The sequence below is a fragment of the Galendromus occidentalis genome, unplaced genomic scaffold (assembly GCF_000255335.2).
Source record: "Galendromus occidentalis unplaced genomic scaffold, Mocc_1.1 scf7180000076500, whole genome shotgun sequence".
In the NCBI taxonomy this organism is placed as follows: Eukaryota; Metazoa; Arthropoda; class Arachnida; order Mesostigmata; family Phytoseiidae; genus Galendromus; species Galendromus occidentalis.
Genome location: NW_003804489.1, coordinates 85,259 through 101,235, shown reverse-complemented (window position 1 = coordinate 101,235; position 15,977 = coordinate 85,259). Strand labels below are relative to the sequence as shown.

Genomic DNA, 15,977 nt, shown 5'->3' with positions numbered 1-15,977 from the left:
GTCAACAACAAGAAAATGAGTTCGGAATCGAATTCGCCCTAGAATAAAGTAGGAGACTGGTGAACCAATCTCCCTATTCACGCTCCTCGACTCGGCGCATCGTACCGTCAAGAGCCGTAAGGACCCGAGTGTCTAGCTAGAACCGTTCCCCATAGAAGGAGGTACGCGTCCTGGTCCCGTGGCGCCCCTCAGAAGTTACACGAGAAGAAAAGTTCGGGCTCAATGTATAGAGCCAGTCAAGCTTGGGTCCATCAGGGTCGACGCGTTCCCCGAGAGCCGGAGTCGACTCCCCCGGTCAGCAGATTCATTACAGAAACGAAGTTTATCCCATCAGTAGCTTCACGTCTGATTGTGTTGACAGGTTTCGTCGTATCATCGACAGAATTATGCCGGAAAGCGTGCTCCGTTTCCCGAAGAACACGGAATGCCTGAGGCCAGATCAGCTGAAAGTCGGTAGGATCGACTGCTGAATAAAGTCACAAAACTGTCGCGGTGGCGCGGTGGTACACACAGATTATCACTGCATCGATCTCCATACACATGCCAGATATCTTACGAGAGCTCATAAATTTTCATGGATCCTAGAGCGTCCGGATCGCGGAGAAATCAAATTACCAGATCAGCCGTGCATGCGAACGGAACAGCGGATCAGATGGGGGGGGAAATCACGTTTTCCTTGGTGAAAGCGGCAGAACGTCGCTCTTCACCTCGACGGAGAACATGCCGAGATCACGTGACGCACTCAGCGTTTCACACAGATGATTCGATCGGGGCGTGTGTAATTCCGTTCGCAAACCGAATCGCAACAGATCGATCGTCGAATGGATAGTCACCCAACGCTTCGAAGTCCGAGATGTTCCGAGCCGATTCGGCTTCGGAAGGCCTCCGGGAACGAGCTCAGGTGGACGGTGTGATATGCGTTCCTCAGGATTTCTTCTGACCTTAGGCTTATTATTCGGGGGCTTCGCATGCATGATGCCGGAACGGTAGGAGTGACTCGCTATCGATGATTATTAGCGGCAGCGAATACTGCCATCCTCGTGGACAAGGATCAGGATAGTCTTTAGTCCAGGGAGTTCAAATAGCTCGAGAGAAATAGGCATTTCGATCCATACGAAAGTATCGAATCGGAAAGGAAAGTAAACTTCCTGGGAAGTCCGAAGATTGCAGTGTTCTGACCCGAGCCTTGAACGAGTGAATCCGAGGCCAAGCAATTTCAGCCGAGCCACGTTCAGCTTGGAGCTCATGGACTTGTGATAAGGTATCGATTCTCTGATACCGTGAGCTGATGATGTAGAGAATCGTTTCCTCCAGATAGAGTCCCACGCCTTCGCAGCCAACCGATCGGAACAGCCTCACACAAAGCTAATGACGCCTGGGACTGGACTCTGGATGCAGATCGAGTCCGCAAGCGGCATCTGCAACTTGCATTGTTAGCTGAGCATACGGCCTTATAGGACGAATGGTATTCCTCCTCGCATAGATAGAAAACCAAACGATTCATTCGGTCCGCGAGGTGAAGTGAGCAGTGAGTCGACTTGCCATCCGAGATTCGTCGTCGTCCGTCGACATCTTTCCATCCAGTCGAGTAATCTGATCCGTCTAGCTTGTAGCGCTCTCCAGGGGCAGAAACGAGTGCGGACCAATTTCACTTGTTTAAAGAATTTCACTGCGACGCGACATCTCGACTCACTGAATCAAGCCGTCTTGCCGATCTCGTTCATTTCGGTAGTTTCCTCGGATGAGCATCATTCCGACTGTCGGTTTCTGGGTGGCGGTTAGACTGCGGACATTCATCCATAGGAGCGTCTAATGAGCCCTCGATGATTACCTCTCATGCGGCGACGTTCAGATGAATCGGAGGGATTCATCAAGCACGAGATGGTGTCAAAAAGCTAGACTCCCCCACTATTGACGTCAGCGGAGTCTCGCCGACACGAGATATCTCATATGGCTACCTGGGGAGATTGTTAGCTCGATGGGAGGTTCTGCCCCCTTGAGAGAAGAGGGAATCGTTGGCGAGTCCCGCATGTCCACGGCATATTCCAGTTCGTTATCCGTCGTACGGATGAAATACTGTTCAGGGAGAGGGAAGCCGGCCGTACGGGCTTCACTAGGAACGCGGCGCACAGATTCAGTCAGAACCTCTCACTGAGTACTTTGCCGGCTGCTCACGAGTTCATGTGCCCGTGTCAGAAAATCTGAGGTAAACGTTCAAAAATCGTGGGAGACTGGAGATGTGTGCCACGTCGCACGAGAACAGCGAGGAAGCTCGTGCGAAGAGTTCCGCCGTGTCACATGCTGAAATTTCTCCGTGAAAAATACGAAGTTTCGGGAGGCCGTTCCGTCAACTTTGTACCCCAATCGTTTCTGAGCGATGTATTGCCCCTTGGTCAAGTGCTTTTCTATCCTGTTAGCCAGAATGAACGACGATTCAGATTTTCCGTGAGCCCTTTCCAGCGATTCTAGCAGTGAGGAAGTTGTAGAGTTCCACGATAGAGATCATCGTTCGAGGAAGGGTCGCTGGAATGTGACATGTGACCGACCAATTCCCTCTGGATGACCCCGCATATACGATATTCATATGAAAATATGAAATAGGTGCTGGTGTTGGAAACGAGCTGGATCCAATGATTCGCGACTGCGTTCGCAGGTTCTAACGATGAGTGCACTCGCTTCGTGTGGCCTGTTGCTGGTGCTGGGACTGAGAGCCCTCGCTGAGCAGAACGATGATAGCTCTGGGAAAGAACGATTCTGCCTGGAGAAACTCGCGGATCATTTATCCAGACCCGTGGCTCTGGAAATGATCGGCGAAGATGTACTCATCGGCGAGCATCGAGGTAAGACGCCTCCGTTTTCACTACATGCCATGAGCTTGAATTAGGATTTATTTGCCTTCGGCAGCGGAGAATGAGACGTAACGGGCTTTTGGGAGCTTCGGAATGGATTTTTCTTTGTTCTCTGGAGCAACTGTAGCAAGCAAGAGAGCAAGCGACCGACCGAACAAACACAAGGAGCGTGCCCTGGAAGCGTTCGCAAATGTTTCACTCATTTTTCAGCCGGGAGACAGAGTCAAAGCTCTCCTCTGTTTCTCGGGTGGCGGGAGCTTTTTATTATTTCTCATGGGAGTCGCTTCGTTCGAAATCCGTCATAGAAGCTCTTGGTCGGAGAGCACTGGGAATCAATGAACGTTGGAACGAGGACGTTGTGAGCTTTCACTGTCGTCCAAATGCTCCAGAACATAATCGGCAGCTTTTTTTAGTGAGGACTTGTTCTTCCCTCCGATTGATGCGGAAAAAATCGGATCTACACAGTTGAGATCAAAGACGTCGGAATCCGAATATTATTCCACGTCGTTTTGATTTCCTTCTCGGGGCCGACTCCATTTCCAAGGCGGAGAGCTCGAACCCTTTTGCCGTTTGCCTCAGAGAAAAGAAGTAGCTCGCTGATTGAGAGCTTCTTCTGTGATTTGAGTTTGTCGAGTGGAGCCTGAGGCCCCGCGACGGCTATTTTTCATTCACGAACTGACGTCTCGCGCCTCCTCTCCCCAACCCAGGGAAGATTTCGCGCATGAATCTTCATACGGGAATCGTCTCGGACGTGGTTGATCTCTCGGGCCGACTGCTGACTTCACAATCATGGATGGACCACCGGGGACTTCTCTCTCTCCTTGTCGTGCAGACGTGAGTAGGACCGTCGTTTCCATTCATCCTAATCAGACAAGTAACGCCTATAGGTTAAGACCCACCATATGTAGCTATCAATCTCGTGCGGCCCATACCACGCGAATGGGACTCAGGTGTCGATGGGTCGGTAGAGTCCCCGAGAGTTTGCCGTCCGCAAGTCCAGGTGGACTTACTCCTGGGTGATGCACCGAAACACACTAGTGCTAGTAATTCTACGGTTTCATTTTTCCCCAGCGACGACGTTGAAAAACCCAGACGCACCCTGCTACTGACTTCCAGCAGAACGAGCTCTAACCCAGAAGCTGATCACGATACGGTCATCTCAGCGATTCCTTTCGATGAAAATGTGAGTCCGAGCGAGACATGACTGCGTGATCTTAGATATCTCTCTCCGATTCGACTCGAGATCACGCATAATCACGAGGGAGCAACTTGCGAGTCACTAGAGGAACCAATTAAGGCCGAGCTGATTGGCCTTCGACCCTCCTGTCTGAGGAGTCCCTCGAAGTTCTAAGGCAGCCCCCCTCCGAACAGGGAAAGTTGGATGTGGAGAAGGAATACGAATTGACCCGAGTCAGTCAACCGAGTAATCGCTACAACGGTGGTCAGCTTCTGGCTCAATTGGACAAAGGCTTCCTATACCTAACGACCGGAGACGGTGCAATGAAGTATCAGCAATCGAAAAGGTCCGATATATCTCGCTACAGTGACTAGTCCTCAAGCCATTTCACGCAGGCGGAAGGAAAAGATGGATTGGATTTTTGATTCATACTGCATGGTCACTGTCCAATTCGTCAGATCTTGAGTGGTGGAGACACGAGAACACGGATTTCCTAAATTTGAGGCTCGTTTAGGTTTGACATGGATTCGTCGAACGGGAAAATCCTCAAGATGAAGATAAAACTCCCCTCCTCATCAGAAGCCGATGAACTCGCATCGGTGCGCGAACGGAGTATCTTCGCGAGCGGCTTCAGGAACCCATGGCGATGTGCTCTCGACACGAGGGAAGTCTCACGAGGTACGGTCATCGCTGTATAGGAATCATGGCAATATCCCTCAGTGGTCCCTGCACGGACCGCCGATGGCAGCAATCAACTGGGCTCATGGCGGTCATTATACGATAATGGATCAAGTTGTTTCCCACAGGCAGGACGCAGTTTTTTTGTGGCGATACAGCCATCGATCCCCATCCCGAAGAAGAAATTTTCCTGGTTCGCCAGGGGAAACGTTACGGGTTCCCCATCGCAGGTAAAGAGCGCCTTCATATAACACTCGATGGCTCGCCGCCGCTGATCTTTCCCAGGAGCGCATTTCGCATTAAATGGATAATCGAGCCTTCGAAGGATCAAATTATTTCCGGGGGGTTCTCAGCCATACCTACATTCTGGGAGCTCATTCTCCCTTGATCTGATTAGGTGCCTGTTCTACGTATGTTGATGAAATAAATTCGCGGTTCTCTTAATGTATTACAGAAGCTCAGGCGGATGACGAACAAGCTATCTACAAGTATTCCCTGGAAACCGGAGCAGCCGTCGTAGGGGGACGAGTTTATAAAGGCAACGGCTTGCCGTCCCTCAACGACACATTTCTGTTCGGAGATTACGTCAGCGTATGTCCCACTCTCATCCGTGCCGATCAATCGCAGCCTCATCTTATCTTTCGGGGAAGAATGGAACCCGGATCCCTCCTGCTTAATGTTCTCCTAGTCATCAACTTCGAAATTGCAGGGTAAAATCTTCACGCTCGCAGAGGCTCCATCCGGAGTCTGGAAGGCGAATGATCTCAATGCGTCCGATTGGTGTTCCTCCTCGACGCCTGCTAAACTGCACATCGTGGCCTTTGCCGAGAATCACTACGGTGAGTGTGGTAGTTCCCATGATTTGCAAACTGTAAACCCATGGAATAATCGAGGCGAATCTTGGGAGCCGAACTCAGATCATCCAGTGATCATTGCCGATCACCTGTCGGATTCGCTTAGAATAATGTTTTCGCTAATGGTCGCGTCTTCGCATCCTCGCAGGTGACCTGTTGATCCTCGCGGATGACGCATCGAGGGACGGATCTCAAAAGGGCATGATTTTGAAACTCAGACAGATCTCTGGAGCCTCGAAACCTCTGAGCGGCTATGGGAAATACATCGCTATCGGTCTTCTCTTCTTCTTTTTCCAAACCGTAATCTAAGCCGATCGGGATCGACCGTCGGATATAGGGTCGACTCGGAATCGGTAGATCGACGCATCAATGTGGAATTCTAGGGAAAACACGGCTTCGGGGTAGAGTCATATTTCCTCTCTTCCCGGATCAAGCTGGAACCGGCGCAGTCGTGGCCCTCAATCCGGGTTTTCCAATCAGGCTGGTATGAGTGGAATGCATGCAGAAACACTCGTTTTTTCTTTCCGGGAAATTATAACTACTTTTCATTGGAGAATTCGTCGAGAGGGGATCCTGTTCCCCGTTGACGAAACCTAACAGAAAGCCTATCAAGGCTTGAACCAATCGAGTATGAGGATCACGAGCTTGGAGACCCATTTTATGCGGAATGCGAGAATCTAATAAATGAAGTAATCCATCATAATCGATCATCCGTTTGTGTGCGAACCAGACCTAATCCCCACCATCGCGAGCTGTATTCAGGCGCAGGTTGCGAGAGTTCCGGCTCGAATCAGTTCACGGGTCTTCTCTGCTGTCAGTCCGATGAAGTTACCGGCGCGACACCCGTCTCGCACGAATCCGGCTGCTCGTTCATTGCCATTAGCTCCAACTTCCGCGACCGCGGCAAGAATCCTTTTCACCGACAGAATAGTGCGGATCGATCGCTCATGATCGCCAGCTGACTTCATCGCCAATCCTGGAGTTCTCGCCAACAGCGCACCCGGCCCAGCCTTCGAGTGCGGCCGAGGGCCTCTGTCTATGTGACCTCTCTCACATTCCTCCATTGTCCCCAGGTGAGTCCAGGATAAGGATTGTGTTCCCAGGCCTAGTCGATGGGAAAGAGGACTAATCCACCTGAACTACATTCCCATCAGGTACATGAGACTCACGGAATGCGCTGCTCCAATGAACGGTCAGGTGGATGCTCGAGCTGGGAGCGGTCTGCCTACCTGGTCGATGGTCTTTCGGCTTCCCCTCCCGAGTTAGCCATGGCTAGGGATATAAATTTTTCGCGGAAAATTTCCACCAAATTCGCGGAAATTCGCGGCCTTCATTGAAACTCTATGGGGAGTAGCCGGAAATTTCCGCAAATCCCGCGATCGCCGCGAATAATTTACAGCCCTAGCCATGGCTCATTGGGGAACCTTTGAACAATATCCCCGGGAATCGGATGCAAGATCTTTCTCGATCTCTATTCGGTGTGATTCCTCAAAGTGGATAATTTTCTCGGGTTCATTCGCTCTATGTCGCCCCTCCTTCGCTCCGGATTTCATGAGCCCGAGCAGCCGGCATGACAAACAAATCAGTCCCTGTTCTTAGTTGGGGAGTAGTGCTCTGCCTGCCTGAATTTTATTGCTCCGTATTGAGCTGCTGTCGATTGCTTCAAGGGATTGCGTGACAGTCTCAAGGTCTTTACATCTGAAGCAGATGTCAATGAGACTTCCTGACGTTGTCGAACTCTCTCCGATTCACCCCGGCTCGAGCGCGGTGAAGCTCGAGAAAAAAGCGAAACGGCGGCGTTTCGAAAGCTCGGAGCTGACTTTGGCAATTCCAAGCAAAGACCTTCCGCCGGAGACTTGGAACGACCTAAAATGCGGGCATGCCGTGCCCGCTGCCCTTTCACGGTTTTCCTATCGCCGCTGAGGCGTGCAGGCTCTACTGTAGGTGAAGGCGGGGTCATAGTGAGTGGGGGATTGCCAAGATTTTCTCGACCGCTCTATGTACGAGCATGCGTTGAGATTCCGATTAGCAACAAGTTGCTTCTTGAGAGATCAGAAAGAGAGACTGATCCTTAAGATGACTTCTATCGATCAATTCGGATTAGTACGAACGGGAGCGATTTCGTAGCTCTTGGACTCATTTCGGAGAATATGTTCTGCTGCGAGCCCTGCGAAGCTTTCGATTTCGACGAGTAGAGCCCTGAACGAGTCGATTGGCAATGAACTCAGGTGTCAACAAATATTCAAAAGATAGCCGAGAGGATAATTTCGTCTCGGGACGCTCTTACCGCATACTTCCGAAGTCCGATTGGCTCGGGATACCTTGCTCGATCTGGTCGAGGGACGTCAACTTTTCCCCAGAGATCTACTGATGAGACGGATTTTTCAGTTGCGGAGATCCGTCGAATCCCGCTCGCCTTCCTTCTCTATCGCTCGTCAACTTTCGCGGAAGCTCGTCCGGATCATGCTTCGGAGGTGATGAACAGGAGCCGGTACTGTAAAGCTCAACGACTCGGCAAGGGAGGGGAGTCTCCGAGTCGAGACGAGGTGATCTACGATAGCGGAAAAATTCCGCCATCCGCTCCACCAACGCAGGACCAATAATAATTTGGCTGCGATTGATATAGCTCTATTGTGGCGCACGAAGACATCGGGGAATCCGAAGCCAACTCTGAACGTGAGCTCCTTTGAGCTTTCCGCCCAAATTACAAGAGTCGTACTTCAAAGGAGTAACTTCGATATAGATCGACGAAAAGGATGTGAGGTTTTATATCTCGCTCCGAGCGACCGCAATCCCGATGAGCTTTCCGTCGTCCCATCTTGAAGGTTTTCGCGCCAGAACACTCGTCGATAGCCGTCTCTCGGAAGCAGAAGCAAGTCTTACGCCAGCGACGGAAGAAATGGTAGTTTTCGAGTGATGCGGAAGCGAATATCGGAAAATCGACGTCGAAATATCAGGGTCTTCTCTTGTTCGATCGCTGGGGTCCCTACAAACATCCTTCCGACGAGAGGATACACGAATCTTTTTCCGGCTCCCTTGTTCCCCCTTTCGAATGTTCGGAAGTCTCGTGGACGAATAGGATATCGCTCTTCCTTCCATGGCATCCTCTCCCATGTTTGGTTCTACCTCAACGTTCCTCTGCGCCCTCGTTTTTCAGCTCCTGTCCCGAAGCATAAATCGAGTTCTCTTTGTCCCTTTGTTCACTTCTTCGCTCGCCGATAAAAATTCAGCGGTTTCTCTCAACCGGGAATCGTTTATCGTTAAATGTTACGAGGAATAATAAAAACTATGATTGACTTTATTTTCCTCTCTCGCTCGGCAATTATTAGGGAACGCCGGAGTCGGAGCGATACCCTTGACGACGGCGATTATACCTCCCCCCCATCCCCCTCGAGCTCAGCGGATGAGTTCACGAAGAGATGGCTGGGCCGACGTCGGGGGAGGACAATGACCTGCGCGATTGTCATTCATGCACCCCTCGACTGATAGAAACTAGGGGACCGGGCCATGCGAGGGTCGCGCCAGGTTTCCGATGCGCTGAGCCGAAGAATGTATAATTTATCGACAATTTATGACACAGACACAGAGAAAGACGGCAGATTCATGCTCAAAAATCCACTTAGAATGACCAGAGCGCCTTGAATCTCTTCGGGGGTGATCCTTCCGGAAGATCGGAACCTTCCCAATCCTGGGGAAGGGAGACTTGGGACGAAGGCCTACGGCGCTGTCCACTCACGCGCCTGACCTCAAACAGCGGAAAACAAGAAAGAGAAGAGCGAGCTCGCATGCAGATGGGCATCTGTGGGAAATCAAGCTGTTATCAAGGGAAAGTTTCAGCATCTCCCACGCGAGTCACGCACTTCCGTTGCCCGGCTGAATCGCTCAAGTTTCAGCCATGTGGAATTTCTTCCATCAAGTTTGAACCCTCCACTACACTTTACTCGTCAGACCCTAGCGAGGATGTTGACGAAACTCCTATGGTCGAGCTAGGCTCCATGAAAGAAATATCGTGATGGTCCCGCACACGTCAACACGCGGAATCCTCTCGATTGATAATGTGTTCTTGAGTGCTCGGTATCGGTGACATGACGAGTCTGGGTTGTTTGTCCGCGCGGTTGGACAGAGAAATTTCACCCCTGTCGTCGCGTCGGTGAACTTGATCATGTCGATGTCGCCCATGACCGAGTTCCTCGGTATTGAAGTCGAGGAAACGAGATGTCTATTCCAGGGTGGAAGGCTATTCTCTGCAAGGCGGAAAGAGGAGCAAAAAGAATGCGAAGCTCTTCCCAATAACAAATAGTCTCACTCGACACCCCGGTGAAAGGTTGACCAGGCGGTCACATCTAAGCCCGAGCTTAGGAGTGACCTGATTCATGGAGTTGACTCTCTGTTGCTTTGCCGTCTCTGTAGCAGTTCTTGCATGTGTTTGCGTTCCATCCTCGTGGTGCTCTCCAGCATGGCTTCTGTCTTGAGTTGGCGACGAACCGTCGCACGTCCGATTCTGGGCCACGTTCTATCGTCGGGTGTATCCTCGGTTCTTATCTTTGGGTGACAAGCCGAATCGAGTCGATTCCCTGGGAGAATTCTTCGAATATCCGAAAAGCATCGGAGCTGATGTTCTCTCGTTATGATCATCTATCGTAATCATCATTTCTATTCAAAGAACCTGGAACTCTGCACCAAACTCAAGCGTAACGGTATTCGGTACGGTCTTCATTCCGTGTGTGATCCTTTAAAGGTGACTCCGTTTTAAAAGTCGCCCGAGCAAGCTCCGCCAACGGGGTATTTAAACCGATTACCGCAATGAACGGGACCATCCATCCAGCGCCTCGAGGACTTCTCCAAGCGGCGGCATCCGAGTTGAGATGTCGCTCTCAATTAGAGAGAGGCGTCGACGTCGCCCGCTAAACCCACGTACGACAATAGACGAGGTCAGAGATATGCGATTCGAACCGAGCTCGAGGCTATTCAGTGAGGGCTGGGGCGCACAATCAGGTTCGATTGTGCATTCTGCCTACATTGCCTAGATTTCATTATTGCCTTAGCCAAACTAGATAATTGCCTGCCGGGCCACCCAAGGCCCAAGAGACATGGCCACTTGCAGGTTCGGAGAATCACATTTTACTTGAGAAACTCGTCGTCAAAGTTTTACGTCGACTCCGATCTTGAGCGCACGATTCTCGCCCGAGATGGAAGCTCCTGGCGATCGTCTCCACCCGCATTGGAGCGAGCAGCGAGAAATTCGGAGAGATGCGATCGTACTCGACGGAGAGACAGGAGAAGTCTGGCTGGCTGGCTGGCATGCACGCAAGCAAGCTAGCCAGCCGGCGAAACTCGACACGCTCAGTCGTTTTCGTCCGCAATAGGAGACTGCGCTTAAGTCGCCGTTGCCGAATGTCACGGTTAGGCCAACTTTGATTACAGCTCAAGGGTTTATCGAGTCAACAAACAACGCTTCCTCCCTGGTCCGCCACGCTCGCTGACACTATCTATGCCACTCGCAGCACACAGTGGCACAGTATCGTATTCTTGCGTTTACTGAGGCAAGGGCTCAAACCCTCAACCCTTCCTTCCTCCCTGCCTGCCTGCCTACCTGCCGGCCTTTCTCCCATACCGAAGACCGTAGACGATGCCTTCCGTCTTTCAATCTTTCCCGGCAACGTTCTCCTCTCTGACAAGTTGTTCCTGCGGAGAAGCAAGCCGGAGTGAAGTTCGCTTGATAGAGCGTCGTCATCACCGTCGCCAATTTTAACGTTAACCCGATCCTGTCGTGAATGTAGTAAAAGTTGTCGTCGTGGCTCCGTTCCGCACTGTCGAAGCATCATGCAGCAGCTGTCGACACGGGGCCGAAGTATCGACTCCGCCAGGAGAGAACTCGACCTTCGAGTTTCGGGTAGCAGGTTTCCGACCAACAATGGCGGCGGCAGCGGCAACGGCATTTACGTCGCGATCGATACGCGCAGCCGGTCAGAGATGCGGCGCGGGCTCTGGCTTGGAGCGTTGCCAATTCTTTATGTGGAACGAAAAGAAAGTCGAGAAGAAAAACCTCTTAACAAGCTCCCGGACGAGCCGAATCTATCATCGTGGGCATGAAAATCCCCAAATGAGCGGACTTTCGATCAGTGGTCGTCGGCTCCCTTCTCATTAGGGCAAGGAACGGCTGGTGGAACAGCAGCTAATCGAGTCGTTCCACTGTGCTGACACTTGCCAACATAGACGGCGTGTCACAGAAAAATTCCCGTCTGCCCATACATCCAATAACCTGATCCCCGGGACCGGAGCGAGGCGAGCAATTCACTGTTGATGGCAGCTGCTGGCCGTCTTCCAGATTTGGGAGTCTTGCTGCTCGCAGTGATTTCGTTTGTCTCTCTGGCTTTGGCTCTGGCTCGACGGGTCGTTCGTGAACTTGAATTCCCTAATGTACAGCAGTGTAGTATTCTCTGGTCGCCGTCGACTGGTCAGTGACCTCATCTTCTAAGTGGCTCAATCTTATGATTGAGCCATACATCCCGGCGAAGGGAACAAAGGGAACAGATCGGCCATGCATCTGAGTGAACTCGGCCGGGATCTAAGACTCGGACGATTTTTGGCCGATGCTGTCCCTCACAGACCGCTGACCCGGGTTCCCGTTTTTTCTCGCCAACCTGTTCGATGCTAATTTAGCTGAGATGTGGGTCCAGAGGTCCCTGACGCGTCTTTTGAAGGTGAATTCCGCGAGGGCAACTCGTGATGGGTCTCGATTCTCGGCTCCACCTTGGCCAGAGTGATCATCCCCAATTTTTTGGTCCATTCCGCCTTCACGAGACTCTCAGAGATTCCTGGGAACTCTATCGAACCCATCGTGGCGCGCCAGCTCTCTTTTCAATTATTCCCCTCTCGCCTTCGGACGCCCGGGTAGGGAGGAGGGAGGACGTATTCGCTCATCTGAGTCTCCTCGAATCCAATGGAGAATGGACCATTCAAAAACGGGAGCGAGAGTAGCGCATTCAAAAAGATTCGAGTGTCCGGCCGAGCGCTACCTATTATCGTGGCTCCCCTTTCTTTCCTCCGTATCTCCGGTCTGAACTCCCCACCCTGTAGAACAGTGTGCGTGAGCTTTTCAGAGCCCTTTCGCGTCACTTCAGGCAAGGACTCGGACCAAGACCAGCGGTTTTCTCCGAAGGAGGATGTATGGAAGCCGCTAACAGCCCGCTGTCCTTATTTCCTCCAGACGAGGCCAGTGAATGGATAAGAAACGTTCCCAGTGACCCTACGGAAGCGGTGAAGTCGGTGGGACGGGGTTTCCCTGCGCTCAACTAGGAGTCAAAAGATCTCGAGCGGAGACTCGTCCTTAGCAGCGCCAGCGCGGAGCAGACGAGCACGGACGGATGGAGAAGAAACGAGCGTGAGTCGCGCTCGCGAAACGTTTTTCCTCAAGAGTGCCTGAGACAGATTGCTTACCCTCTCTGTATCTCAGCACGTTCATCCCCGACAGATCCGCCTCGTATTTCGCAGCGGCATCGCATCTCTTTCCGGGTTGCTTCTCAGTCAGGACAAGATACGCGCTCGCAGGAATAACCCATCAAGTTAGAAGCGGAACAGCTCCGGGCTCAGATGTCTGCACCTGCAATGTCGGTCGTGGGAATCCTCCTCAACACTTCGATGGATTAGGTATGCCCCTCCGCCTCAATGGTCTGTTCCGAGGAAAAATCCGGATGGCAGTGAAATGTGCCTCACTCCAGCTCTGGAACCGTATTCCAGAGATGATCATTCCCCAGAATCGCCATCGCTTAGCTGCTTGCATCAGCGTTGCTGCGCTCTCGCGGACCCCCTTGGGAGGGTTCTCCCCGACAAGCCCCCGAGAAGAATCAATCGACATAGACTAGCGGACGCCGGTACCACGGCGCAGTCGCGTCACCAGACAATGAAGTTTTCTGCTCACTCAGTGTAAGGATCGACCATCATCGGATAGAGAGCCGCTCTTGGCATCTCGCTCCGCTTAATCGAGGATTCCACGAGCCTCTGTAATCAGTCGTTCACCATAGGGATTTTTCGCGGTCACTCCATTCACCATATGTCGACTTCGGGAACTGAGTCCGAAAGGACAAGTTCCTCCCAGAGGAACCGAGGTATCTTCCGGAACCATCGAAGCGAATTCAATAGCCTGTTTTTGGGGAAATCCGTTCTCTCTAAGAAACGGGTTTTCCGATCCAGCAGAGCTCTGTGGGGCATCGCTCTTGCATATTCCGGATCGTACGAGCATGTGATGATTGAAGTCAAAGCGACATCGAGTGCTAATGTTGAGCTACCTAATTGTATACACAGCTCGGCGCCGACGATTAGCGAAAATTATCCGCTGATATCGTTCCGAAAGTATGTGTCATGGTCCTGGTATGTGATATGCCTGGCTATTCGCATGTCTGCACGATCGTATGACCGCATCTTATTTCCGAAAACCGATTCCCAGTCCATGAGCGTAGCGGCCGCTGGACTGATGTGTATCAGGTTTGGCGGAGCGGAGAAAAGTGACACGCGAAAGATCCCCGTAAAACTTTCCCCGATTTACCTCTTGCAGCTCTCTTCACAGGCTGGGAGTCCCGTCCCTCTGCAGGATGCGACTCCGGCTATGGAATGTCAGTGCATAGTGTAGCGGCACGATTATCGGCGGAACCGACGCGGCAGGACGGGGAGACAAATTGCTCGGAACACGACGATAATTGCGCGCTCGTTCCGATATTAAGCAAATCGTCGATTTAGATAAAGATGTCATCGTTCACGCCTCCATTCACGCTGTCGAACTTTTAGAGATGATACAGCGCCGCAGAAAATTCGGCCGCGCACGAGATAGTGTGCGAGAAACCATCAGGGGAGAATCTGACGTGATAGCGGGGACTTTTACGTTAGAAAAGGAGAAGTAGCCTGGAAAAGTGCTTCGTCGAATGCTTCGGGCTATACGGTGCAACGCGAAGCTGACTTGACCGTCGTTTCTCTCTCCTCTGTGCGAATGGGGTATTTTCTCTGTTGTCGTAGCGAGGGGTAAGGGGGGGGCGAGGGGTTCTGCTCCAGAGACCAGAGAGAGCGAAAGGAGTGAGCGACGGAGAAGAACTAATTTTCGAACTTGCTTCTGCAATTGCTACTTCCGATCGGTCGGCGGATCGATTGGCCGACCAACCGACCGGTGGCAGAGCTCCCCTGCCGGACCTCTCGAATCTGCGGGAAACAATCGAGACTAACGCTCGCTCGGTCTCGCCTCGTCCATTACCGTTTTTCCGCTCGTACGAGGATACTCGAGGAGACAATGAGAGCGACGCGTCAGACTCTTGGTATGGCAGCACGAAGCTATATACGGCGGAATCTAACGCTCCCAGTGTCGCCTTGGAGGAAAATGAAATTTTCGAAGATGCAATTCCGGCTAATTGCGACTTTCTCGGACCGTTGGCGCTATTGGATATTATGATGCGCTTACAGCCGGATGCAATGCGGCGCCGCGAGCATTGACTGCACGCCTCTGCAGGAGCAGAACCAGGAAGGTACTTTTTCCGTCATTCTGACCTTAAGTTTCCATCCTTCCGATCCGCGATTCTGATTACATGGAACTCCGCTCGAGGAATCCCTCCTCTGCGTCCAGCTCAATTCTCAGCGTGCCAGTCTTCTGGCCGCCTCATCTCGCGAGTCGAATCCATCTTGCGCTAAGAGATGAAGAACCTTCGACTCACTAATCCCCTCGAACAGTCAATACGTCAGGCTTAGGCGATTTGAATAGCGGGCCACTCGAGCTGAGCTGCTCTCAAGAACGTGAGAGGAAGAGCTGAGTTCATCTTTTTCTCTTTTTCGAAGCACCTTCCCGCCCCATTTCGCCGCTTCAGGCCCGACTGTTTCTCCGACTCTACGTTCGAGTCTTCTCGCCCCGATCCCCTGAACCTATTTGGCCTTAGCTTTCTACGACTTCTACCGTTTTCGCACGGTGTACTTAGTTAGTACTCAGAATCACAAGCTACGAGCGCTGGCATTCAGCCCTAGAATGCCTCAAGATTCGTTCCGTTTCGAATCCTTCGGTCTTGGATCTGGAGTTCGACTTTCGGGTTTGGAATAATACGAGGAATGGTAAGAACTTCTTCGAGTCTCTCAAGGGTGGGGTGTGTCATAGATTCGGGTCATGCGACTGCAACCAACCTGAGGGTTCCTAAATGTCTCGTGGTCTATGGGTTCCCACAAGTGGAGCCCTCGAGGAAATACTTCTCTTATGCAGAGAATATGTGGAGGAAATCTCGCCCTCTGTGGCTGAATGGATAGTTCGCTCCCCTGGTGGAACAAGGGTCCGTCGTAGCATTGTTTGGCCGGAATATTTCCTAGTGGGAAAAATTCCCGCCGATTCTGGGCCAACAAGTGCCTATGGACATTGTAAACCTCCGCGAAGAGCAATCGGTTGAGACTGATATG

At 51.8% G+C, this 15,977-nt stretch overlaps 1 protein-coding gene across 1 annotated transcript; it reads left to right on the top strand.

Annotated features, from left to right (window-relative positions):
• The first annotated feature begins 2,662 nt into the window (after nt 1–2,662).
• On the top strand, nt 2,663–5,867 carry LOC100898679 (HHIP-like protein 2). The gene is made up of 9 exons (XM_003739344.1): nt 2,663–2,840; nt 3,557–3,683; nt 3,921–4,032; nt 4,221–4,372; nt 4,541–4,704; nt 4,833–4,934; nt 5,159–5,295; nt 5,414–5,543; nt 5,707–5,867. The coding sequence occupies exons 1-9, from the start codon at nt 2,663–2,665 to the stop codon at nt 5,865–5,867; spliced, it is 1,263 nt and encodes a 420-aa protein (XP_003739392.1).
• Nucleotides 5,868–15,977: the final 10,110 nt, after the last annotated feature.